This window comes from Jaculus jaculus, chromosome 6 (assembly GCF_020740685.1).
Source record: "Jaculus jaculus isolate mJacJac1 chromosome 6, mJacJac1.mat.Y.cur, whole genome shotgun sequence".
In the NCBI taxonomy this organism is placed as follows: Eukaryota; Metazoa; Chordata; class Mammalia; order Rodentia; family Dipodidae; genus Jaculus; species Jaculus jaculus.
The window spans coordinates 91,171,574-91,199,484 of NC_059107.1; the positions used below are offsets into that span (position 1 = coordinate 91,171,574).

At 44.0% G+C, this 27,911-nt stretch overlaps 2 protein-coding genes across 4 annotated transcripts in view; one reads left to right on the forward strand and one right to left on the reverse strand.

Annotated features, from left to right (window-relative positions):
- The window catches only part of Tex49 (testis expressed 49), a 36,262-nt gene extending 12,775 nt beyond the window's left edge, over positions 1-23,487 (forward strand). The window contains exons 2-4 of the mRNA XM_045152592.1: positions 21,029-21,148; positions 22,802-22,946; positions 23,359-23,487. Coding sequence (XP_045008527.1) covers positions 21,029-21,148; positions 22,802-22,946; positions 23,359-23,407 — 314 coding nt within the window. The 3' untranslated portion in view covers positions 23,408-23,487. The remainder of the gene's footprint in view (positions 1-21,028; positions 21,149-22,801; positions 22,947-23,358) is intronic.
- Positions 23,488-24,121: 634 nt separating this feature from the next.
- Positions 24,122-27,911, reverse strand: part of Adcy6 (adenylate cyclase 6) — a 29,806-nt gene continuing 26,016 nt past the window's right edge. For all 3 annotated transcript variants that reach the window (XM_045151665.1, XM_045151664.1, XM_045151663.1), the window contains exons 21-22: positions 26,773-26,897; positions 24,122-26,592 (exon numbers count right to left, since the gene is read on the reverse strand). In XM_045151665.1, coding sequence (XP_045007600.1) covers positions 26,467-26,592; positions 26,773-26,897 — 251 coding nt within the window. In that variant the 3' untranslated portion in view covers positions 24,122-26,466. The remainder of the gene's footprint in view (positions 26,593-26,772; positions 26,898-27,911) is intronic.

Here is a 27,911-nt window from a genome sequence, read left to right on the forward strand (position 1 = left end):
ATCCTAGCACTCAGAAGGCCTAAGTAGGAGGATTGCTATGAGCTCGAGGCTAACCTGAGACTATATGGTGAATTCCAGGTCAGCCTGGCCTAGAGTGAGACCATACCTTAAAAAAAAAAAAAAAAAAAAAACTTGCTGGGCTAGAGAGATTGCTTAGTGGTTAAGGTGCTTGCCTGTGAAGCCTAACACCCCAAATGCAATTCCCCCTGTACCCACAACATAAGCACAAGGTAGCACATGTGTCTGAAGTTCATTTGCATTGGCTGGCCAATTCTTTATTTCTCTATCTGCCTCCTTCTTTCTCTCTCCCTCTCTCTCTCAAATAAATAACATTAAAAAATAAATTGCAGTTGAGATGGATCAGTGGTTAAGGTGTTTGTCTGCAAAAGCTAATAACCATTGTTCAATTCCCCAATACCCACATAAAGCCAGATGCACAAGGTGGCACATACATCTTGAGTCCTTTGTAGCAACTAGAGGCACTGGCACACACATTCTCTTTCTCCTCTGTCTCTCTTTTATCTCTCTCTGCTTGCAAATAAATAAAGAATATTTATTAGAAATATTTTTATAAATAAGTGGAACATATTATATCCCTTTATTCCTGAATATTTCTTTTGTTCCTAATATATTGTTACATTTCTTTTTTTCTATCCTTTTTTGAAATTTTGTGATTTTTTTTATTTTTTTAAAATTTTTTAATTTTTATTAACATTTTCCATGATTATAAAAAAATATCCCATGGTAATTCCCTCCCCCCCCACACACACTTTCCCCTTTGAAATTCCATTCTCCATCATATCACCTCCCCATCTCAATCATTGTACTTACATATATACAATATCAACCTATTAAGTACCCTCCTCCCTTCCTTTCTCTTCCCTTTATATCTCCTTTTTAACTTACTGGCCTCTGCTACTAAGTATTTTCCTTCTCACGCAGAAGCCCAATCATCTGTAGCTAGGATCCACATATGAGAGAGAACATGTGGCGCTTGGCTTTCTGGGCCTGGGTTACCTCACTTAGTATAATCCTTTCCAGGTCCATCCATTTTTCTGCAAATTTCATAACTTCATTTTTCTTTACCACTGAGTAGAACTCCATTGTATACATGTGCCACATCTTCATTATCCACTCATCAGTTGAGGGACATCTAGGCTGGCTCCATTTCCCAGCTATTATAAATTGAGCAGCAATAAACATGGTTGAACACGTACTTCTAAGGAAATGAGATGAGTCCTTTGGATATATGCCTAGGAGTGCTATAGCTGGGTCATATGGTAGATCAATCTTTAGCTGTTTTAGGAACCTCCACACTGATTTCCACAATGGCTGGACCAGATTGCATTCCCACCAGCAGTGTAGAGGGTTCCTATTTTTCCACATCCCCACCAACATTTATGATCATTTGTTTTCATGATGGTGGCCAATATGACAGGAGTGAGATGGAATCTCAATGTAGTTTTAATCTGCATTTCCCTGATGACTAGTGACGTAGAACATTTTTTTAGATGTTTATATGCCATTTGTATTTCTTCCTTTGAGAACTCTCTCTTTAGCTCCATAGCCCATTTATTTATTTATTTATTTATTTTTAAATTGTTAAATTTTTATTAACATTTTCCATGATTATCATAGCCCATTTTTTGATTGGCTTGTTTGATTCCTTAATATTTAACTTTTTGAGTTCTTTGCATATCCTAGATATTAATCCTCTATCAGATATATAGCTGGCGAAGATTTTTTCCCATTCTGTAGGTTGCCTCTTTGCTTTTTTCACTGTGTCCTTTGCAGTACAAAATCTTTGTAATTTCATGACGTCCCAGTGATTAATCTGTGGTTTTATTGCCTGAGCACTTGGAGTTGTATTCAGAAAGTCTTTGCCAAGACCAATAAGTTGAAGGGTTTCCCCTACTTTTTCCTCTAGCAGTTTCAGAGTTTCAGGTCTGATGTTCAGGTCTTTAATCCATTTGGACTTAATTCTTGTGCATGGCGAGAGAGAAAAATCTATTTTCATCCTTCTACAGGTATATATCCAATTTTCCCAACACCATTTGCTGAAGAGGCTGTCTTTTCTCCAATGAGTACTTTTGGCATTTTTATCGAATATCAGGTGGCTATAGCTACCTGGACTTACATCTGGGTCCTCTATTCTGTTCCACTGATCTACATGTCTGTTTTTGTGCCAGTACCACGCTGTTTTTGTTACTATGGCTCTGTAGTATAGGTTAAAATCAGGTATGGTGATACCATCAGCCTTATTTTTGTTGCTCAGTATTATTTTAGATATTCAAGGATTTTTGTGATTCCAAATGAATTTTTGGATTGTTTTTTCTATTTCCATGAAGAATGCCTTTGGAATTTTGATAGGGATTGCATTAAATGTAGATTGCTTTAGATAAGATTGCCATTTTCACAATATTGATTCTTCCAATCCAGGAACAAGGGATGTTTCTCCACTTTCTAGTATCTTCTGCAATTTCTCGCTTGAGTGTTTTAAAGTTCTCATTGTAGAGATTCTTTACTTCCTTTCATTTTTTTTTTTTTAGTTTTTCAAGGTAGGGTCTCTCTGTGGCCTAGGCTGACCTGAAACTCACTCTGTATTCTTAGGGTGGCCTCAAACTCATGGCAATCCTCCTATATCTGTATCCCAAGTGCTGGATCAAAGGTGTGTGCCACCATGCCCAGCAGTATTGCTGCATTTTAATGACTGAGATTCATATGTTCCTAAAGCTTAACCTAATTCATTAACTCAATAAGATATTTCAACCAATATAAAAAAGTAGTGAGGTAAGTTATATTTGTTACTATGAGAAAATGCCTGACAAAATTATCAGTTTTCAACAATTACCAAAATAAATGATGCATGATTCATGCATCAGTTAGTTGTAGAACTAGATGAAGGCTTCACAAAGAATAAGATAGTGACTTTTCTCAAAGTATCATCCCAGGGCTGGGGGTGTAGCTCAGTGGTAGAGGCTAGCATGTAAAAGGTGTTTGGTTCTATCTGCAGCACCATGCCAAAAAAAAAAAGTCCAGGCAAAGTATCATCCCAGAAATCATTGCTACTTATAAAAGGAAAGTAGTAGCTTGACACAGAAGTGGTAACTTAATATCCAGTTGGATGACCACTTTCAGTGGTCAAAGCTAACATCACTGGTAATGAGATAAATATGATACCATGAACCTCCAGATCAGATATACTTGAAGACATTTAGTTTGCCACAAAAAAAAACCCCAAACTAAAAATGCCTAAACTAGGTTTAATCATGAGAAACATCAGACAAACACAAATGAAAGGAATATTCTACAAAATGTCATTCCTGTATTTTTATATAACTGTCAGTGCCATGAAGCAAAGGCAGAGGAAGTGTTCCAGATTAAAGGAGTCTAAAGAGATATGCTTGCTAACTGTGATACTTGATCCTTACTTGGATCCTGGTTGGAAACCCTTTTCTCTAAAGGACATTAATGATACAAATGGCAAAACCGGAAGGTGGGCTACAGATAATTAATTACTATATCAGTGCTAAAGTTGCTGAATTTATATCTGTTCTGTGGTTTTATGGTGTGTGCATAGAGTATGTGTGGCGGGGTGTATTATATGTACTGTATGCACGCATGTGTATGCAGATGTGTGCATCTCATGTGTATGTGGCAGCCACAGGAGAACTTCAGGTGCCCTTCTGTATTGCTCAACTGTGTGCTTCCTTAGCTCAGAGCTGCCAGTCCCCAGTGATCTCTGTCTGCCCTACCTCCTTGCCACCAACTGGGGTTAACCATGTGTGTAACCATGTCCAGCGTTTTGTGTGGATACTGGGGGAACTGAATTTGAGTGGTTTCAGGCCATTCCAGACCCTCTTGCTTTAGCAGCAAGTGCTTTTAACTGCTGAACCATCTTCCCAGCCCCTTGTGGTTATTCTTAAGAAATATAAACAGGGCTGGAGAGGTGGCTTAGTGTTTAAGGCACTTGCCTGCAAAGCCTAATGACTCGGGTTTGATTCTCCAGTACCCACATAAAGCCGGATGCACAAAGTGGTACATGCATCTGGAGTTTGTTTGCAGTGGGTGGGAGCCCTGGTTTACCTATTCTGTCTTTTTTCTTTATCTCTCTCTGCTTATAAATAATAAATAAACTTTATAAAAGAAATGCAAGCTGGGTGTGGTGGTGCACACCTTTAATCCCAGCACTCAGGAGGCAGAGGTAGGAGGATTGCCATGAGTTTGAGGCCACCCTAAGAATACAGAGTGATTGTGCATTCCAGCCTGGGCCAGAGCAACACCCTACCTTGAAAGAGAAAAAAAAAAAAAAGCAACAGATATATTAGGTATTCAGGAATAAAAATAAAATACTATTTCATACAAAAATAAACTGGAGAAATATACCTATGACTGACTTTTACTAAAAAGGTAAGATATAGGGGCTTGAGATATGGCTCAGTAGTTAAAGGAGCCTGCTTGCAAAGCCTAATGGTCTGGGTTTGATTCCCTAGTACCACGTAAAGCCAGATACACAAGGTGGCGCATGTGTCTGGAGTTTGTTTATAGTGGCAAGAGGCCCTGGCATGCCCATACTCTCTCTCATTGTCTCTGTATGCCTCTTTCTCACTGTCTCAAATAAAGTAAAAATATTTAAAAATAATAAAAAGTAAGATATGGGGCTGGAGAGATTGCTTAGTGGTTAAGGTACTTGCTTGCAAAGCCTATGGACCCAGGTTCAATTTTCCCCAGTACCCACATAAACCAGATACACAAGGTGGCACATGCATCTGGAGTTCATTTGCTATGGCTAGAGGACCTGGTACACCCATTCTCTACCTACCTCTCTCTCTCTCAAATAAGTAATAAATAATTTTTGTTTGTTTTATTATTTTTTTTACCTTTTATTTTATTATTATTTTTATTTGAGAGCGACAGACACAGAGAGAAAGACAGATAGAGGGAGAAAGAGAGAATGGGCGAGCCAGAGCTTCCAGCCTCTGCAAACGAACTCCAGACACGTGCGCCCCCTTGTGCATCTGGCTAACATGGGACCTGGGGAACCGAGCCTCGAACCGGGGTCCTTAGGCTTCACAGGCAAGCACTTAACCACTAAGCCATCTCTCCAGCCCTTGTTTGTTTTATTTATTGACAGTTTCCATACTTACAGACAATAAACCATGATAATTCCTCCCCTCTCCTACTTTCTCCTTCACAAATCCATACTCCATCATATCTCCTCCTCATCTCCATTAGTGTCTCATCTTTTCCTCCTATTATTAGGGTTTTGTGCAGGTAGTGTTACACACTGTAAAGTCATGGATAGATAGCGAGGCCAATTTCTGTCTGGACAATTGCATTGTAAGCAGTCCTACCCTTCCTTCAGCCCTTACATTCTTTCTGCCACCTCTTCCACAATGGACCCTGAGTCTTAGAAGGTGTGATAGAGATGTTTTAGTGCTGAGCACTCCTCCGTCACATCTTCTCAACACTATGGTACCTTAGTGGTACCCTGTGGTCACTGCCATCTGGTTTTTTTTGTTTGTTTGTTTTGCTTTGTTTTTTTTGAAGTAGGGTCTCTGGCCCAGGCTGACCTGGAATTCACTATGGAGTCTCAGGGTGGCCTCAAACTCATGGCAATCCTCCTACCTCTGCCTCCCGAGTGCTGGGATTAAAGGCGTGCACCACCACACCCAGCTTAGTCACTGCCATCTGAAAAGAGAAGCTGCTCTAACCAAAAGTGAGAGTACCATTAATACATGGGTATGTACATTAAGTAAGTGTTTACAGGGCAGTTTGGTGGGCATAACATATGCATTTAGTCAGACAAGAACATGCGTTACACTCTTAGGCTAATGACCTACCCCCCCCATAGGCTTTTGATTAGGTTTTCAGTACCAGGCATATATTCCCTTACATAGAGCAGATCTCTAGTCCAATTAGATAGCTGTTTGTTTGCCCAACAACAGACATGCCATTATTGTACCCGTGTCTCATTTGGCCTGGCTGGCCAAACTTGAGGCTTGCAGTGTCCACTGTTTCAACCCCTGATGGCTTCTGTCTCCCATAGGGCTGCGTGCTGTGTGGCTTTTTCCAGCTTTCTGTCAGCTAGTGTACAGGGAGGAAGTTTTCAGCTCAGCCCCATTTTGATTTCTCGGTGACCTTGCAGCCCAGACATGTGGAGTCTTCAGCAACAGGGTCTTAACATATATTCCTGGTAGGAAACCAAGAGCCTGGGCAATAGCCTATAATGTTTTGGGGGCATTAGGGACCTCCCTGGCTCACATATGTGAGAGAACATGTGACATTTGGCTTTCTGAGTCTGGGTTACCTCACTTAGTTTAATCCTTTCCAGATCTATCCAGTTCCCTGAAAATTTCATAATTTAATCTTTCTTTATCACTGAGTAGAACTCCATTGTATAAATATGCCACATCTTCATTATCCACTCATCAGTTGAGGGACATCTAGGCTGGTTCCATTTCCTAGCTACTATGAATAGAGCGGCAATAAACATGGTTGTACAAGTATCTCTAGGGTAGTGATAAGAGTCCTTGGGATGTATACCTAGCAGTGGTATAGCTGGGTCATATAGCATATCTAATTTTAGCTGTCTCAGGAACCTCCACAGTGATTTCTACAATGGCTGGACCAGTTTCCATTCCCACCAACAGTGCAGAAGGATTCTTCTTTTTCCATATCCCCACCAACATTTATTGTCTTTTTTTTTTTTTTTTTTTATTGGTTTTTCAAGGTAGGGTTTCACTCTAGCCCGGGCTGACCTGGAATTCACTATGGAGTCTCAGGGTGACTTCGAACTCACGGCGATCCTACTACCTCTGCCTCCCAAGTGCTGGGATTAAAGGCATGCGCCACCACGCCTGGCTTTCATTTGTCTTCTTGATGATAGCCATTCTGACAGGAGTGAAATGGAATCTCAAAGTAGTTTTAATTTGCATTTGCCTAATGACTATGGATGTAGAACATTTTTAGATGTTTATATGCCATCTGTATTCTTCTTTCAAGGACAGTCTATTTAGTTCCTTAGCCTAAATAAAATATTTTTAAAAAGTAACATCACATGCACATTAAGGGCAGAAGATAAGAAAAAAAAATGCACATTTTCTTGAGATTGCCTGACAGTTTGGGGCATGATCTTACCAAAGGGATTGTTAGATTGATTCAGGATTCATCCAGGTTGATTCAGGATTGAAGCAGAAAAACCACTTGCTCTTATTTGATCAGTTTGGAAAGACTTTCTGGAAGTGGGCTGAAGTGCTCTCCCTTATCCACAGTTTAGCTTTCTGTTGTTTACCAGTTATCTGCCATCAACCACAGTCCAAAATATTAAATGATGCAATTCACATGCCTTGAATTATGCACCTTTGAATAGCATGATGAAATTTCATACTATCCTGCCTAGGACCTAAATTGTCCCCTTGTCCAGTGTACCGAGAGTGTATGCACTAGTCATCCATTAGTCACTTAGCCATCTTGGCTACTAGACCCATTACTTAGCATCACAGAGCTTGTGCTCAAGTAATTTTACAAAGTAGCCTAATGGAACATCATAGCGCCTACGTCATTCACTTCATCTTATCATGTTGTCTTTGTATTATCTTATAACATCAAAAGAAGGGTGGAGGCAATGTGATCTATTTTGAGAACCACATACACATAATTAAAAAAAAAAAAACTAGGGCTGGAGAGATGGCTTAGCGGTTAAGGTGTTTGCCTACAAAGCCAAAGGATCCTGGTTTGATTCTCCAGTACCCATGTAAGCCAGATGCACAAGGGGCACATGCATCTGGAGTTTGTATTCAGTGGCTGGAGGCCCTGGTATGCCCATCCTCTCCCTTTCTCTTTCTCTGACCCACCTCTCAAATAAATAAATAAATAAAATTTTAAAAATTTTAATGTATTTTTCTTTGCACATGTGTATGTTGGGAGGGGGGCTTTGCCAGGTTCTCTTGCCACTAAAAATGAATGCCTGGCTGGCTTTATGTGGTTGAACCTGGACCAGCAGAGTTTGCAAGCAAGTGCCTTTAACCTCTGAGCCATCTCCCCCACCTCTCACATAGTTTTTATTACAGCATATTGTTATTGTTTTATTGTTTGCTATTAATATCTTGTATCAAATTTGTACAGTAAACTGTATTATAGGAATGTAAATACAGGAAAAATGATGTATCTAAGGTTCTGTTCTGGCTATGGTTTTGGATATTCATTGGGAGTCTTGGAACAGATCTCACAGAGATCAGAGGAACAGATGTTCTACTACCCAGCAATGGCCTTTTCCTGGCCACCTGCGCTAGCATTTCAACTTGCTGTGTGCTAGATCAGCCACATCCTTAACTAGTTGCTCAGCTTGTCCTTTGTTTATTTTTTAAACATTTAATTTATTTGCAAGCAGAAAGAGATAGAGAGAAGAGAAACAGACACACAGAAAGAATGGGTGTGCCAGAGCCTCTAGCTTCTGCAAACCAACTCCAGATGCATAACCCCTTTGTGCACCTGGCTTTATATGGGTACTGGGGAGTCAAACCTGGGTTGTTAAGCTTTGCAGACAAGTGCCTTAACTGCTGAGCCATCTCCTCAGCCCTTTGCTAGTCCTTTTAAAGCAACTATAAAAATGAGTCTATTAATAGTCACTCTACATTCTTAACACTCTTACCATCAAATATATCTTACCATCATATATTTTTATCATTCACAATTTTTCTTTGTAGGCTGAGGTTTTTTTTTTCCTCTCAGTAGGTGTGAGTATATTAACATTCAACTCAAAAGGGTTCACTCAGCTTTCCTTATTATAGTCATAATGAAAACTCAGAGAGTGAATCAACACATGTAATTAAATATTTTGTCAGTCCTGCCTCCTTCCTTCCTTTTTATTTTGAAGAAAAACTAAAGAGCAAAGTAGGATATGGGGAGCATACTTTATCTATCAACTTTAGAATCTCATTTTTATCAGGTATGTAAGATGCTCTCTTTGAGAAGGCTGATTCACATGAACAGCACCTCAGTCTCCTCACCTGCAAATGAAGATAATCTGTCCCATTTTGTGATAGAGATTAAATAATGTGAGCCAGAAGTAGTGGTTCATACCTATAACCCTAGAACTTGGAAGGATGAGGCAGGAGCATTGCCTAAACTATGCAGTGAGTTCCAGAGCAGCCTCAACTATAGAGTGAGGCCTTGTCTAAAAAAAACAAATTAAATAATGTACATAAGTACACTTAAAACAAGCATATAGGGACTTCCAGCCAAGATGGTGACCGCCTAGCTGCGCTGCAAAATCCTGGGGAAAGAAAGATAGATGCAGATCCTAAGGAGAGAGCCACCCCATCATACCTCAAAAGGGCCCCGACTGAAACTAAGGAAAATTAGCAAAACAAGCAAGGGTGCTGTTTTCCTGATGAACCAGATACCAGCACAAGGGGGAAGGAGATCAACACAGAGAAAAATCAACTACCAAATAAGAAAGCCAGAGCCTCAGAGGCCCCCAACACCTCATCACTGAAGCAGACCAAAAATGAACCCAACATGGCTCAGGGAAATTTTGCGGAAGAGGGGGCGGAAAGAATGTCAGAGCCACATGTTGGGTCATGATATACAGAGACATTTATCATACCAATAACTATGGGCTAAATCCACAATGCACGACCCATATACATCAATAAGGAGGGGACATTGAGGAGGGGGTAGGTCACGGATGAGCCTAATAATGGTACCAAACTGCCTGTATTTGCTGAATAGAAAACTAATAAAAATTAAAAAAAAACAAAACAAGCATATAAAACTACAACAGAGCCGGGCATGGTGGCATACACCTTTAATCCTAGCACTTGGGAGGCAGAGGTAGGAGGATCACTGTAAGTTCGAGGCTACTCTGAGACTACATAGTGAGTTCCAGGTCACCCTGGGCTAGAGTGAAACCCTACCTTGAAAAACAAACAAACAGAAAAACTATGGGGACATTTAAAGTTGGACTGAATGCATTGATTTTACATCATGGATGGTCATGCGTTTATGAGGGCCGGGGTGGAATGTGGTGGTTTGAATTAGGTGCCTCCCATAAACTCATGGGTTTTGTTTGTTTGTTTGTTTTTGTTTTTACATGTAGGGTTTCACTCTAGCCCAAGCTAACCTGGAATTCACTATGTAGCTTCAGGGTAGCCTTGAACTTACAGTGATCCTCCTACCTCAGCCCCATAAGTGCTGGGATTAAAGGCGTGCATCACCATGCCTGGCTAAATTTGTGTGTTTTAAATGCTTCATTCCCAGCTGGTGGCCATTTGGGAATCATAGGCTTGCTGGAGGAGAAGTGTGGTTGGGGGCAGGATTGTGGGTGTTACAGCCAGTTTCCCCTTGCCAGTGTTCAGTTCATTCTGCTGCTGTTTGCCACCTGCTGTGGCGGAGGCGATGTCCAGCCTCTGCTCATGCCATGCTTTTCCCTGCCATCATGGGGCTTCTCCTCAAGACTGTAAGCCAAAATAAACCCTTTCCTCCCATCAACTGCTTTTTTGTTTTGTTTTGTTTTTCCAAGTAGGATCTCACTCTAGCCCAGGCTGGCCTGGAATTTACTGTGTAGTCTCAGGGTGGCCTGGAACTCACAGTGATCCTCCTACCTCTGCCTCCTGAGTGCTGGGATTAAAAGCGTATGCTACCATACCCAGCTTTAGAGGTGTCTTGAGCTTGACTTCAAATTCCTTGTATCTGGCCCTTTGCTAGGGCAACTCCCTTGCCTTGTTATGTGACAACCCTAGGGACATTCAGGACACAGGAGTTTGGAGGCCAGTGAACAGAATGGGTGGTAAGGAGAGACAACAGACGTCTGTCTCTGTGCCAGACTTGCCAGTGACTGTCCTGTCACTACAGATACACTGACCTCTAGGCTCTGTACATCCAAGGGAGTTCAATCTAGCTTCCTTCACTAGTGCCCTTATCCTCCTCCCATGAGGAATTCATCAAGTCCTCAGAGTTGCTCTCGCTTCTAGTTCCAAATGAATTTCTTTCTTTTTGATTTTTTGAGGTAGGGTCTCACTCTAGCCCAGGCTGACCTAGAATTCAAGGCTGCCCTTGAATTCAGAGTGATCCTTCTACCTTAACCTCCTGAGTGCTGGGATCAAAGGTACATGCCACCACCCCCTGCGCAAATAAATTTCTTTAAAGAAAGACTAGTCCTAGAGACTTTGGTAAAAGCTGAGCACCTTCCTGTGTTCTTCCTCAGGATCGTATCAGGCAACACAGTGGGTAGTTTTCCAATTCTGGCCACAATGTCCTTTGATCAATCTCCTAGGCCTCCTGGCCTCTCTGATATGCCTCATTGGTGCCCCACCTGTTAAAGACAAACATCACTACCTCACTCCAGCAGGGGGCACTGTAGATCTGGCTTTTCAAACAGGCACATGAATGGCACATTAACTGGTCATCGCCCCTCTGCTTTTGCTAATAGGTAAACTACCGAAACAATAGAAAAGTACCTTGAGAACAACCCACACTGTCCTGTGGCTGCTGTTAGACCATTGTGCTCTATCCCTATGAAACTAGATGGGAGATGTTCATGCTACTTACTCAGCCACACTGCTAAAGCAGCCTTAGCCTTGGAAGTAGGCCCATCTCCACGCTGGTGACGGTATCTACAGGCAACAGACAGGCCATTTTTTTCCCCACCATGTTCAGCCTTTCCCCACTCTTCTTCCCCACTGGGACTGGTCCAGACCACTGAGAAGTAGCTCACCAAGTGACCAGCCCTCTCTGCTCCCCATGCCGACCTGGGGCAAAGTGTCATTGTGATGTTTTTTTCAGCATGCATTTTTCTTTTCTGGTCCTAGAGATTTGAGTCCAAGGACTTGAGCATGCTGGGCAGGTGTTTTACCATTAAGCTACATTCCCAGATGATACTGGCCATAGGAAATGATGTCCTACATTCAATACAGCTCAGAGGGCTCAAGGTTCCGTCTCTGGATCAAGGCAAAGTTACGTTCCCTACCCGACTCAAGGCTACTCCATATGAGTAGATACCCTTGACGAGATGCCCCAGTTTGCTGTACACGGGCGGGTCATCGTGAGGTTCACGCTGAGTCCAAGCCCGTGGTCTTTCCTTGAAGTACTCATGATGTGTTTTCAAGAGGCACTTGAGTATGTTGGGTAAGAGCGTGTCTGGGGCCAAGCTACTTGAGTTTTAGCTCATGTTCCTGCTATGTGCTAGTTATGTGACCTTGGGCATATCACTCTGAGCTTCTCTGTGCCTCTCTTTCTCCCCTTTGTAAAATAATACAGTACCTACTTTATGGAGTGTGTGAGGCATGCTCAAAGAGTATCAGCTAGGTTTTACAAAATACTTTTATTTAGCCAGGTGTGGTGGTCCACATTTTAATCCTAGCACTTGGGAGGCAGAGCTAGGAGGATCATCATGAGATCTAGGCCACTGTGAGACTACATAGTGAATTCAAGGTCAGCATGGGCTAGAGCGAGACCCTACCTTGAAATATCAAAGAAAAATTGTTTTTATTTATTTATTTGAGAGATAGAAAGAAGCAATTGGAGAAAAAGAGAGAAAATGGGTTGCCAGGGCCCCCTGGCACTGCAAACAAACTCGACACTTGCACCACATTGCACATCTGGTTTTACATGGGTAAAGGGGAATAGAACCCAAACCATCAGGGTTTGTAAGAAAGCACCTTTAATTGCTTAGCCATTTTTTTCAGCACAGCTATCTTTGTGTGTGTGTGTGTGTGTGTGTGTGTGTGTGTGTGTTTGTGCATGTGTGCACACACACATGGGCACATATCTGCCACAACATGCATGTGAAAGTCAGAGGACCACCTCAGGATGTCGATCCTCACCTTCCACCTTGTTTGCAATGGTGTCTTTTCTTGTTGCTGCTTGACCACCAGGCTAGCTGCCCAGAAAGAGTCAGGACTCTCCTGATTCTGCCTTCCATTGCTATGGGCACATTTTGCAGTACAGACTTATGTGCTACTTACTCCTGGCTTCATGTTGGTTCTGAGGATCTGAACTGCAGTCATCAGGCTTGCACAGCAAGGGCTTTTAACCAGAGTCATCTCACCAGCCCACGTATCAGCTATCTTTATTGTCTCTAGAAAATCCACTTTACATGAGCAGTCTGTAACTAGAACTAAGTCCCTCTGCTGCCTCATGCCCCATCTACTTTCCCTATGCTCACATTCAACAAGCATATCACTTCAAGGCAGTTAGATTTTTATATGAAGGCTAAGGAATTACTCCCATATGGAAAACATGCCCTGACGATTGATCTGGCTCCCTGGTATTTTGCCTGTTTCCTCCCCAAATACAGATAATTTCCTTACACCAGGGACAGCAGTAAGTGCAAAATAGCCCTCCACACATACTTCAGCCAATTTCATTTTCATGCTCAGGCCAACTTCTAGAAATTAATGCCAACATTTGATATGTCCTCCTAGACAGGACAGGGTTTTTTTTTGTTCTTGTTGTTTGAGGTAGGATCTCACTCTAGCCCAGGCTGACCTGGAATTCACTATGTAGTCTCAGGGTGGCTTCAAACAGTGATCCTCCTACTTCTGCCTCCTGAGTGCTGGGATTAAAGGTACATGCCACCACACCCAGCTAGGAGTAAGTTTAAAAAAGAAAACAAACTTACTTTTTGGGAGAGCGGGAATGAGAAAGAGGCAGCGAGAAAGAAATAGAGAATGGGTGCACCAGAGCCTCTAGTCACTGCAAACACTGGGCCAAGAAGCATGTAACTGGGACTCTGCTGCCATCCCAGGATCATAGAAAAACCTATCATTTAGATGAGCAGATCCACCAAGTGCTGTCATTCTACCCAGGATACCCTCAAGGTACATTCAAAGTGTTAAATGTAGTTTTATGGTAACCAATCCCCAATTTAAGGTTCAGTGCTAGAAGAGGCTATTTATAGTTCCTCCTGTCTGTTTACCAGCAAGGACCATACAGGGCAGGGTACTGGCTGTGAGGGTGAAGGACCTCTATTGGGGCTGGAGAGATGGCTTAGTGGCTAAGTGCACTTCCTGTGCAGGCATGGGAGCCTGAAGGTGCCTGAGACTACCAAGTTCAAATCTCCAGATTTCACATAAAATAGCTGGGCATGGCCACGTGTACCTGTAATTCCAGTTCCAAGGGGTGGGTCAGAGACCTGAGAATTTCTGGAGACCTGCAAGATCTCGAGTTCGTAAAAAGGAGACTATGGCTCAAAACAAGACCAGGTGGAGGAGCGATGAAGTGGTTCACCTGACATTCCATTCTGGCCTCCTCAGATGAGTGACCTCTACCATACCACAGTCAAGTGTATGGGGTGCTGCAAGGGCACAAACAGACCACACACATACACACACACACACACACACACACACACACTGAAAAACAAATTATTCTACACCTGCCAATAAGATGATTGTTTAGCCAGGCATGGCAACACATGCTAGAAGCAGAGGTAGGAGGATCACAGTGAGCTCAAGGTCATCCTGAGACTACATAGCGAATTTCAGGTCAGCCTAGGCTAGAGTGAGACCATACCTAGAAAAACAAGAAACAAACAAACAAAAAAAAGATGAATGTTCAGCTCCTTTGCTACAGTTGAGTTTGTTCATAAATAGCCACTGCATCCTTAACCTAGCACATTGCACAGTAACTGACATGTTTCTTACCCATCCTTGTCACATTTCATCAAAGGTACTTTCCAAGGCTTGGCAGCTTGGGGAAGCTCTGAGTTACTAAGAATATCTCCTAGCTTTACATAGTGAATTCCAGGTCAGCCTGGACTACAGTGAAACCCTACCTCGAAAAACCAGTAAATAAATAAATAAATGAAGATGGGCAGGGCCATGCACACCTGTAGCCCTCGTCCATGGAGGAGTGCATAGAGAGCAGGATTTCTGGGACTTGCTGGTCTAACTGAAGAACAAAGAGCACTCAGTTTAGTGAGAGACCTCACTCAAGGAAGTAAGGCAGAAGGTAAACTATTCATTGTTCCACTCAGACCTCCACTCATGCACATACACATGTACGTGTACATTAGACACATATACCAAAAAAAAGTAAGAAGCTGAAGAGACCTGCAAGGCCTAAGGATCCAGATTCAATGCCCCAGGACCCACATAAGCCAGTGGCACATGTGACTGGAGTTTGTTTGCAGTGGCTGGAGGCCCTGGCGCACCCACTTTATATATATATCTGTCTCTTTCTCTTTAATAAATAAATAAACTTTTAAAAGGGCTGGAGAGATGGCATAGCAGCTAAGGTGCTTGCCTGAGAGGCCTAAGGACCCATATTCAACTCTCCAGGTCCCACATAAGCCAAACACACAAGATGACAAAAGAGCACAAGGTTGCACATGCACACAAGGTGGCGCATGCATCTGGAGTTCAATTTCAGTGAGGTATTGAAAGTTCAATTTCAGTGAGGTATTGAGGAATTGAGGTAGGGTCTCACTCTAGCCCACGATGACCTGGAATTCACTATGTAGTCTCAGGGTGGCTTCAAACAGTGATCCTCCTACTTCTGCCTCCTGAGTGCTGGGATTAAAGGTACATGCCACCACACCCAGCTAGGGGTAAATTAAAAAAAAAAAAAAAACAGGGTTGGAGGCCCTGGTGTGCCTATTCTCTCTCACTGTTGCTCTCGTACTCTCATAAAAAAAATAAAAATAGTATATAAAAAAAGAAAATTAAGAGCTGGAGAGATTGCTTAGTGGTTAAGGCACTTGGCTGTGAAGCCTAAGGACACAGGTTCAACTCCCCAGAATTCACATAAGCTAGACACGCTAGGTGACGCATGTGCACAAGATGGTGCATGTGTTTGGACTTTGAATGCAGTGGCTAGAGGCCCTGATGCACCAATTCAATTCTCTCTCTCTCCCATTCTCACTTTCACTCTCTCTCAAAAAAAAAAGAAAGAAAGAAAAGAAATGAAGAAAAGAAGGGGCTGGAGAGATGGCTTAGCAGTTAAGGCATTTGCCTGCCAAGCCAAAGGACCTCCGTTCAATTCTCTAGGCCCCACGTTAGCCAGATGCACAAGGGGGCATATGCATCTGGAGTTCGTTGGCTAGAGGCCCTGGCATGCCCATTCTCTCTTTTTCTGTCTCTTCCTCTTTCTCTCTTTCCCTTAAATAAATAAATAAAGTTTAAAAAGAAAAGAAAAGAAAATAGAGCCAGGCATGTTGGCTCACACCTTTAATCCCAGCACTTGTGAGGCAGAAGTAGGCTGTGAGTTCCAGACCACCCTGAGACTACATGGTGAATTCCAGATTAGCCTGAGCTAGAGCAAAACCTTACCTTAAAATAAAATAAAATAAAAATTTTAAAAAACCACAGGCAGCTGGGCATGGTGGCACACGCCTTTAATCCCAGAACTCGAGAGGCAGAGGTAGGGGGACTGCCTGAGTTCAAGGTCACCCTGAGACTACATAGTGAATTCCAGGTCAGCCTGAGCTACAGTGAGACCCTACCTTGAAAAATCAAACAATCAACCCCCCCCCAAAAAAAAACAACACAGGCACAAGCTATATGTTAAATAGTGCTTGATGTATGATGTAGGCGGCAGAATCATATTCATGGTACTGCCCAGCACACCTCCAGGCACACAGTAGCAATCTATATAGGAAGCTGGGAGCCTGCTTCTTAGGGCCTTTAAGAGAACAGAAAACATCACCTGGCTGTATCTTTTTAAATTTTTTTTATTTATTTATTTGAGAGTGACAGACACAGAGAGAAAGACAGATAGAGGGAGAGAGAATGGGCGCGCCAGGGCTTCCAGCCTCTGCAAACGAACTCCAGACGTGTGCGCCCCCTTGTGCATCTGGCTAACGTGGGACCTGGGGAACCGAGCCTCGAACCAGGGTCCTTAGGCTTCACAGGCAAGCGCTTAGCCGCTAAGCCATCTCTCCAGCCCCTGGCTGTATCTTAAGAATAAGAAGTCTAGCTGGCATTTTGGCACACGCCTTTAATCTCAGCACTTGGGAGGCAGAAGTAGGGGGATTGCCAAATTTAAGGCCACCCTGAGACTGCATAGTGAATTCCAAGTAAGCCTCAGCTAGAGTGAGGCCTTAACTTGAAACAAACAAACAAACAAAAAGAACAAGAAGGGCTGGAGAGATGGCTTAGTGGTTAAGTGCTTGCCTGTGAAGCCTAAGGACCCGGTCAAGGCTCTATTCCCCAGGACCCACATTAGCCAGATGCACAAGGGGGTGCCCATGTCTGGAGTTCGTTTTCAGTGGCTGGAGGCCCTGGCATGCCCATTCTCTCTCTCTCCCTATCTGCCTCTGTCTCTCAACTAACTAAATAAAAATGAACAAAAAAAAATATTTTAAAAAAGAATATAAAAAAATTTTTTTAAAAAAAGAACAAGAAGTCTGAAGTATAAGGACCAGGCAGAGCTCTCACTGTCACATGCACTTAAACCACTAATTTACTTTCAGTCCAAATCCCAGCTCTACCAGAAACATACTCCTTGTTTGTCCACAATCTACAACCATTTGTCCATGGACACATACTCTTTTATCTTGCCCTAAGTTGAACCGCTTGGCTCAAATGACACTGTTTCCAGGAAACTGGCCCTTATGGTTGTAACCTGTAATAATGTTCAAATCAGGCCTAGTTTCAGAAACTTTTCTCATGCTCTACCAACAGCTAGCCGAGCACCCTCAGAAACTATTCTCTGGGATTCCAGAATTCTAGCCCAGCCTTCAGCACTGCCAACTTAAGTCCTCACCTGCACAGGGAAAAGGTTCAAAGTGTGCCTCACTCTGATTATCTCAGTTACAGAATGTTAAAGAATTTCTTTGAAGAGAGAGGAACACAGATATGATGAATGAGTAGGATTAACTCAGGAAGAAGGCAAAAAAGCCAGAGCTGAGAAATAACTACAACAGAAGAAGCAACCTCACCCTTTACCGGAGATGAGTCAGCAACCCTCAACAATTTCCAGAGAGAATGGCATACACTGGTCTAGTTCCTGACAAGCATCAATAAGCAAGAAAGATGAAAATTCAAGGGAGGACTGTAGAGATGGCTCAGCAGTTAAAGGCACTTGCTTGCAAAGCCTGTCAGCCTGGGAACATTCTCCCAATGCTCACATAAAGCCAGATGCACTAAGTGGTGCATGTATCTGGAGTTCATTTGCAAGAGCCCCATGAATGCCCATATTCTCTCTTTTTCTCACTCTCTCAAATAAATAAATGAATAATCTTTAAAAATCCGAATGAATGGACAGAGCAGAGGCACTGAAAACGTCAGTTGAAGAGTTAGTTTTTACTCTGCACACACTTGCTAGAGGAAACAGGGCCAGGAACCTGGCCTCCTTATGCTTGGGTGGTGAAATGAACAGAACAGTCAAGAGAGAAATCTTGGAGCCATCCTAGACAATTCCCTTTTTCTCACTCTCTCACCAAGGCATGCTCCTGTACATCTTAAATTTTTCTCAGATCCATCCACTGTTGTTCAAGAGTCTGAGATGTGGGCTGGAGAGATGGCTCAGCAGTTAAGGTGCTTGCCTGCAAAGCCTAAGGACCCAGGTTTGATTCCTCAGTACCCACATAAGGCAGATGCACAAGGTGGCACATGCGTCTGAAGTTCATTTGCAGCAGCTAGAGGCCCTTGCATGCCCGTTCTCTCTCTCCTCTCTCAAGTAAATAGATAAATATTGGTTTCCTAGTTGGATATAGTGACATAAACCTATGTAATCCCAGCACTTGGAAGGTTTAAGCAGGGGGATCATGAGTTCAAGGCCAGCCCAAACTACACAGCAAGGTCCTCCTTTTAAAAAAAAGGAAGAATCTGAGATGCAAGCTAAATCTACCCTATTTAAGCAGAACATGAATATATTTAAAACAAGGGCTGGAGAGATAGATGGCTTAGCAGTTAAGGTGCTTACCTGAGAAGTCCAAGGACCAAGATTTGATTCCCTAGTGCCCATGTAAACCAGATGCACATGGTGACACATGCATCTGAAATTCATTTGCAGTGGCTAGAGGCCCTGGTGTGTCCATTCTTTCTCTCTCTCTCAATAAATAAATAATAAAGTAAATAGGGGATGGAGAGATGGCTCAGTGGTTAAGGTGCTTGCCTGTGAAGCCCAACGACTCATGTTTGACCCTCCAGGTCCCATGTAAGTCAGATGCACAGTGACACAAGTGTGCAAGGTCGCACATGTGTACAAGGGGTTTCACATGTCTGGATTTAGTTAAAGTGGCTGGAGTCCTATGCAAGCTCATTCTCTCTCTCATACTCTCACTCTCGCATAAAAAAAAAAAAGGCAATCTGAGCCAGATGTGGTGGCACATGCTGTTAATCCCAGCACTTGGGAGGCAGAGGTAGGAGGACCCACCCTGAGACGACACAGTGAATTCCAGGTCGGCCTGAGCCAGAGTAAGACCCTACCTCAAAAAAAAAAAAAAAAAAAAAGTAAACCGGGTATGGTGGTCCACGCCTTTAATCCCAGCACTTGGGAGGCAGATGTAGGAGGATCGCCGAGAGTTTGAGGCCACCCTGAGACTACATAGTGAATTCCAGGTCAGCCTGAGCCAGAGTGAGACCCTACCTCGAAAAACAACAACAACAATAAAAAAAAGTAAATAAATGAAACATTAGTAGAGCTGGGTGTGGTGGCATATGCCTTTAATCTCAGCACTTGGGAGGCAGAGGTAGAATTGCTATGACTTTGAGGCCACTCTGAAACTACATATTAAATTCCAGGTCTGACTGGGTTAGAGTGAGACTCTACCACGGGGGGGGGGGGAATTTTATATATATATATATATATATATATATATATATATATATATATATATGTATATGTATATATAGATATATAGATATATATATTTTTTACATAAAAGCTGGAAGAGGAATAGAGAAATAAGATTGGTGTGTATCGTAACCAGAGCCAATGGTCAGAAACATGCCAGACATCTGACCCGACACAGACACTACTGCTTTAAATACTGTGCAGACACCACTGGCACCTGCATAATGCTAGGAGAAACAACATGCAGTGTCCCTGTGCCCAACGCCCATCATTAGGAAAAAAAATCTTATATGGCCACTACTACCTTACAACCTCATCTTTGATTTAAAATTTGGACTAGATTTTTTTTTTTTTTTTTTGAGGCAAGCCCAACTGAATGGCCTTTTTTATGAGATAGAAAGGGAGAGAGAGGGAATTTGCACAGCAGGGTCTCTAGCCACTGCAATCAAACTCCAGATGTGTGTGCTACCTTGTGCGAATATGCGAACTTGCACATGCGCCACCTTGTGCATTTGGCTTACATGGGATCTGGGGAGTTGAATATGGGTCCTTAGGCTTCACAGGCAAGGGCCTTAACTGATAAGCCTTCTCTCCAGACCTGGACTAGATATTTTTAATTGGCCTAGGCACAAAGCTAGGCCCACCTTGCTTTGAGAGGCTAGGTGAGGAATATCTGCTTTTTTCTGCCTCTATTGTAAGATATAGGTTCTGTTTCATCAGAGATGATTCCCAAACATAATGAATAGCAGGTACTCACTATGCTACCTGTCCAGGCCCATGCCTTGTCCGTCTCTCCACCACTCAGCACTCCAGGTTCCTAATCAACAGAAAGCTATGTGAAGCCTCTCTAATGCTTCTAATGTGCTTGCATCCTACTGCCCAAAGTCCTCCTCCTGATTCTTCTGTGCTGCATAAACTTCTTACCCTCTAGGACATAATTCAAACATTACTTCTCTGTAAACAATTTGAAGTTCTATAAACATGCCTACCCAAATAAGAGGCCATTTTCACCTGTACTAACCCCAAGTAACCCTCCAGAACCTTGAGTCCAGCAGAAGGCCACTCAAACCCTGGAAGTCAAAGAAGAGCAGGGAGGGACCTCTTTTGACCATTAGATACTCCTCCCTCCCTCTATCATAGGCATAGTAGTTGGCCCACTGGGACCCTGAGAATTGAATGCCAGTGACTAAGACCTGCCATTCACCTAGTTGGCACAGTGACTAGGAAATCAGGGAATCAAATAGCCCCACTTGCCAAATACTCAATGAATCTGTTCTCATTTCAGACTGGAAGGAGACAGTGCCAACTAAGCTTCCCCCCATTATCACTGATGGGAATTATTCAGTGCACCAGAATAGCCACTCAAGGTACCATGAAGCCATACGGAAGGTGTTGCTAAAAACATGTAAGTACTTTGGGGTGGGCACCATGCTACAGGAAGAAATTGTGTCTGAGTACTGAAAGAGTGACTAGACTATCATAGGGCATGCTTATAGATTATAGGGGGAGGGAACTGGTAGCATACTCCTTTGCTAATCTTCTAGAATTGTAAGAATCACACCAAAGCTGAAACAATTTAATAAAATACTACCCCATGAAGCTGGTAGAGCAGGTAATTTGGCTAAACTGAGCTCAAACTACAAACAATACGTGTGATCTTGGCAAAATTCCTTTAGCCATTTCACTTCTTTGAACTGCTTGAAGATTAGAATACTCCTTAGCATTGTTGTGAAAGCATGTTGGAAAAACTTCCAATGCATGAACTATGATGTAGGAATCTTCAAAGAACTATGGTTTATGAAGACTAAGGTAGGAGAAGTGTCATGAGTTTGAAACCAGCATGGGCTATAGAAAGAGTTCTAGGTCATCCTGGGCTACAGTGAGACCCTACCTTGAAAAAATAAAAATAACCACTGCAGACTTAAAAGCAAAGCAAAATCTTAGCCTATAATTCTGTCTTAAAAATAAAAATACAGGGCTGGAGGGATGGCTTAGCTGTTAAGGTATTTGCCTGTAAAGCCAAAGGACCCAGGTTCGATTCCCCAAGACCCATGTTAGCCAGATGCATAAGGGGGCGCACGCCTCTGGAGTTCGTTTGCAGTGGCTGGAGGCCCTGACATGCCCAGCGCCCATTCTCTCTCTGTGTCTCTGTCTCTGTCTCTCTCTCCCCCTTCCTCTTCCTCTGTCAAAGAAATTAATTAATTAAAAAAATAACAATACCAGGCTAGAGAGATGGCTCAGCAGTTAATACACTTGTCTGCTTTATGTGGGTATGGGAAATTGAGCCTGGGTTCTTAGGCATTGCAGGAAGTACCTTAACTGCTAAGCCATCTCTCCAGCCCTATGTACACTGATAAAACAAACACCTTATATAACAGCTAAAGCAATTCAGCACTTGATTAATGACACCTATGCATAGTATTTCAAAGTAGGGTTGTATCAGGTTTCAGGGAATTGCCTGCAGTGAAGGCATTAGTTCAGATAGAAGAGAAGGAATGAGGATACTTAGGTCTAGAAAAAGCAAAAAAAAAAAACTCGGGCTGGAGGGATGGCTCAGTGGTTAAGGCATTTGCCTACAAAGCCAAAGGACCTAAGTTTGATTCTCCAGGACCCACGTTAGCCAGATGCACAAGGAGGCGCACACATCTAGAGTTCATTTCCAGTGGCTGGAGGCCCTGGTGCTCCCATTGTCTCTCTTTCTCTGTCAAATAAATAAAAATAAGATATTAAAAAACAAAAGACACTGAACCAGTGGGCCATCTTGTGCATTCCCAGGTGGGTTGACTTCTTATTTTTCTATCATCTTAGCACCTCGGAAGTGCTTTTGAAGATAGATTGCAGGAAGGACTAAGATTAATTCATTTGACCATGAAAGGTGTGTGAAGCTGGAATCTGGAAGTGAAGCAGGCTGAGGTGACCACATTCCCAGGATCTCTCAGCACCCAGTCAGGCCCAGTTGCTGGACTATACTTTTGCTACCCTGAGACCAAAAAAAAAAAAAAAAAAAAAGAGCAGTGAATCTGCAGGAATTCACCTGCCTTTCTTCCAATCCATTCAGTCCCCAATCAGGTCTTCAGAGTCCCTTTGACCGATGCGCAGAACTTCAGTTTCTGGAGGTCTCATGATCCAGAAGTGTGTCCAGAGAAAACCATGCCGTGGATCCAGACTGCACGCCACTGTCTCATTAAGAGCCCAATGACCAGGTCAGGCTGAGAGGGGTCAGGATGAGGAGACCATAGGAAATGCTTCCTCCTGTCATCAAAACCCCTAGTATGTTTCAAACCACTCAAAGCTGGAGAATAGGAGAGGTTTGGGTCTTACTAGGGAATGCTGGCTCCAGAACCCAGGTGGTGTGGTGTTATGTGGAGTTCACGATTTGTCTTCTTCACTTGATGAGTTTGACTTCTGAGCAGGCACAGAGCTAATGTCGATAGCATTCCTGTTGGAGCTGGAGGATGTTTCTGCTCCAACCACTATCCATTGGCAGTAGTCCTACTTCATCACCAACCCTGAGGCTGTCATGGGAAGACCGTTTTTTTTTTAAGGATGCCCCCCCCCACACACACACACCAAGCCTGGCCTAGATGAATCTGAGACTCTCTCTCTCATTTCCAGATTTATGGAACATTCTATTCTCAATGACAGAAACTTCAGTCTGTATTGAGGAGGATACAGTTGCAGGACAAGATCAACTTTGAAAGCATACAAGGAAGTGTCCCAGTTGCAATAACTAATGAAGAGGGGGATATAAAAAAATAAACAGACTAAACTAGAAATCACTTCTGTGCACCTGAGGTGGGAAACAGGGGAATTATTCCAATGCCCTAATTTCTTTTGTTGTTCTTTTTTTTGGGGGCGGGGCGGTAAAGGTAGGGTCTCACTCTAGCTCAGGTTGACCTGGAATTCACTATGTAGTCTCAGGCTGACCTCGAACTCACGGTGATCCTCATTTCTCTGCCTCCTGAGTATTGAGATTAAAGGCATGAGCCACCATGCCCAACTGAATGCCCTGGTTTTTGTGAAAGCAAGTGTGTGTGATTCCTGAAGAAGTCAGATCTTGGTATGAGAGGTATAAAGGGATCAAAGTACCAAGAAGACAGCCATAAGAATCTTGACTTTATGCATGACAGAGGTCAGAATAACTCATCTGGAAAGACATACAGTTTTTTTCCTCATGAGCTGAGGGAAGGGCCAAGAGTAATCATGCTCTCTGAAGACAGTACAGCTTAATCTTGGCAGAGAGAAAGCCATAGGAGGCTTTTGGACCACCAAAGAGACAGGCTCACTGAATCCTGAGACAGGAGATTGCCTCTTAAGCCAGGCTTTGCCACTTGTGACCCAACCCAGAGCCCAGAACAGCTGCAGAGGACAGGGCATCTTACAAAGAGTTTGATTTTATTGATATTTAAATATATTAAATATTTCACTGAAATACATGGTACACTACCCTTCCCCACTCCCACAGTGGTTACATTATAAAACCAGAACCCATGGCCTCCATACCCTGACTCCTCCACCATCCGGTGAGGAAAGGGACAATGGTAACCCAGGGGAAGGACATGGCTGGCACTGTGGTACAGGGGGCCAAGGTGTGGACAGGCCCCTCCTTCCTGTCAAGAAGCAGAGACAGGTCACCCAAGCTGAGGTCTTCACACTCCAGCTTACTTACGTATCTCACCCCTATCCCATGGCACCAAGTAGTCCCCAGGATATGGCCAGAGAAAGGGGAGTCAATTTTCTGTCTGGAAATAGTATTTTCCCTCCTCTGCCTTGGCTAATGAAGTGCCTGGTAGTCCATTTGGCTGACACATGGAGATCCCAAGGCAGACAGTACCAAGCCAGAAACCAGGCCTCCATGCAGAGCTGGTGGCAGAAGGAACATAAGGGAGGGCAAGAGTACTATTTGCTCTGTCCACCTTCCAACCCTTTTCTCCTCTGCCTTGCTAGTCACATCCAAGAAAGTGGCCTTCAAGCAAATTCAGGCTAATGCCTCTGGCTTAAATAGGTACAGACAAACAAACCAAGGCACCAACTAATTCAGGCCAGAGTCAAGGAGGGTGCAGGGAGTAAAAAGGAAAGCAAGGATAGGAAGAGAATCGAGTCCAACTTCCTAACCTTTCTACCGGACCTTGCAGGCTTCACAGGGATTGGGAGCCAGGGCTAGTCTAGCCATGCTAGATTCAGGCCAAAGGCTTGGGAAAACCAACTTTAAGTTTCCCTGTCCCATCCCCTAGTACCAGAATCTGGGTTCTCAGAGGGATCCCATGCTACCCCAGTCCCAAAGCATAACACATCCCAGGACACAAGCTGGGGAACCCAGGAAATACCTGAGCCTCTTCCCATCAAACCAAGGACAGTTCAAGTGCAAGGAGCATTAGAGCTCAAGCAGGTGCTTGGGTCCCTGTCCTAGGCAGGGAAACAGTCATACTGCACACATGACCCCCAAATGGCACTTAGGGATTTGGCACAAAAAAAGACTCCTCTTCCCAGGCCACCCTCCTTTTGCTACCAACCTCCACCTCGCTCCTGTGCAACCTGGGCATCTCTCTCCATCCCTTGAAACAGGAAACCCTGCCTTAAAATACCAGAAGACAGAGGACCATGGGAGAGAGGCAACCCTGGGTGGAGAGCTGAGGAGCTGGAGCACAAGGACACACACAGACCTGGAAAACAGAGATGCACACAACGAGCAACATGCACACACAATAACACAAACACACAGGCCCTCCCCAGTGCCAGACTTGGGGGGCCAGGTTTGGGGTCAAGGTCATCTTCCTTGGTGCCCTGACCCTTTTCTATTTGGCAACAGAAGTGGTAGAGACGCTCCATGCCTCTCGCCAGCAGAGAGCGAGTGAGTGCTGGGGCCTGGGGAGCTGGTCCTGGCCATGCTGGGACCTCGGACCCTCAGTCTGGCACCATCCTCCTCCAGGGCTGCCTGCACTCCTCGGCACCTGCAGGTGAATGTCCAGCTCCCGGTTCTCTGGTGTCCCCCTTAGAGGCTTGCTCTCTGGCTGGGCATTTTCACAGTACCAATGAGACCAGACACCCCTCTCCCTGAAGTGCACAGGAATTGGGGCTAAATCTGAACTGTCAAAGGTCCCTTTGTTCCCCTTTGGGGAAAGATCATGGGACTAGAATTTGGCAAATGGAAACATTCCCCTGAAATGTAGACAGAGCCGTGACCCCACAGCATCTCCCTCCTCTTCCTTGTGCCTCGGAGGGAGACCTGCATGGGCTTGGGAGTGCCCAGGACCACTGCTGGGTATTCAGGCATTGCAAAGGCAAGCATGGAATAGGCACTCCTCATGCCTGCTCCAGTCTTTGTACAAAATATTCCCAGGAAAAAGAGGGAAAGGAAGGACCTAGCCCTGAGCCTGTTGCCCATACAGGGAAACAGTAGGCATGGCAAGTTGCCATTTTAATATCTCAGGCAGGAGGGCTCCCCCAGCCTCTGTTGCTGCCCCCTCATCTGCTTCCACAAGCTGGAAGAAGGAACAGCCCTACCCAAATTAAGAAAGTCACTTGGATAATCCTCTTGGTGTCCTCTCCTTCGCCATTCTGAAGGCAGACGAGTATGGTCCACGCACAGCCTGCTGGGGTGTCCCTTCTGCTGTCAGCAAGGTCTGGAGGCTCAGTGCTCCCTGCCACAGCTCCACCCAGCGAGCACAGAGACCTCTCGATGCCCACCTTGGTCCCTTCAGCTGAATCTGTAGCTGCACTCTGCTAAGTGCTGGGGCCCCCATTGAGGAAGTAGGTGGTCATCTCCCCTTTACCCTTCACCTTGACCACCCCTCGACACTCCAGTTGGTAGCCCTTGGCAGCTAGAACCTGGTACAGGTCTGTGGTCACCTGGGGAAATGGGAAGGGAGCCTGCTTAGCCTGGAATTCTTCCTGACACATTGGCAGAATCCCAGGAGTTCTCTGTCAGGCTAGTTCCCCTCACTCCAGTCCCATCCCTAGCAGCCACAGAAGACTGCACCCTGTCTCTGTCCCTATAGAATCCCGCCCAGCTTGGCTCAACATCCTCACCTGTATTCGGTCAGGGACCCCTGTGCTGTCCATACGACTAGAGACATTCACCGTGTTCCCCCAGATGTCATACTGTGGCTTCCGGGCTCCAATGACACCAGCCACAACTGGACCCATGTTCAACCCTGAGAAAGAGAAGAGCAAGAGACTGAAACTAGGGGATGCTACTGGGTCAGCACAGAGAGCCACCTCACCTTGAGAAGGGCCCAGGGGGGAAAAATGTGAAAAATGGATGAGTCTTCTAATGGTACAATTTAAAAAAAAAAAAAAAAAAGGAAGATCTGACCATGATTGCTGAAGCACTTCCATGAGCCGAGGCCTCCCCCACCCCCAGTCCAGATACCTGTGCTATACTGCAGCTAATCTACTGACTGTTGCTCTGTGCCACCTCCTAGAGGTGCTTCTGTCTTACAAAGGTGGTAGGTATTGCTACTCCCCAGCTTAAGACAAAGTCCTGAGGTGACTTACTAAATCAGTAAAAGCAGCAGCTGGAAGTCAAACCAACCTGACTCCAAACCCATAGTATTAACCACTGTCTTTCACCACTTCTTACAAGAAGTACCTCTGTCAGACTGACCACGGCTGTGATACCAGGGAGTGGAGTTTATATATAAACCTGTTACTAGTTCTCTGACTTTAGGTGAGTTGTTTTCTTATTTCTTTTTTTTTTTTTTTTTTTTTTGGCTTTTCAAGGTAGAGTGTCATTCTAGCTCAGCCTGACCTGGAATTCACTATGGAGTCTCAGGGTGGCCTCAAACTCATGGCGATCCTCCTACCTCTGCCTCTGGAGTGCTGGGATTAAAGGCGGGTACACCATGCCTGGCTTCCTTATCCTTTACAAAGGGGATGAGGGCTGGGGAGATGGCTTAGTGGTTAAGGAAATTGCCTGCAAAGCCAAAGGACCCAGGCTCAATTCCCAGGACCCATGTAAGCCAGATGCACAAGATGGCATTTAGCGCGTCTGGAATTTGATTACAAAGGAGGCTGGAGGCCCTGGTGTGCCCATTCTCTCTCTCTACATACATACATACATATAATATTTATTTACTTATTTATTTTTAAAAAGGGGGGATAATGAGGGCTGGAGAGGTAGCTTAGCAGTTAACATACGTGCAAGCCAAGGGACCCAGGTTCAAAGC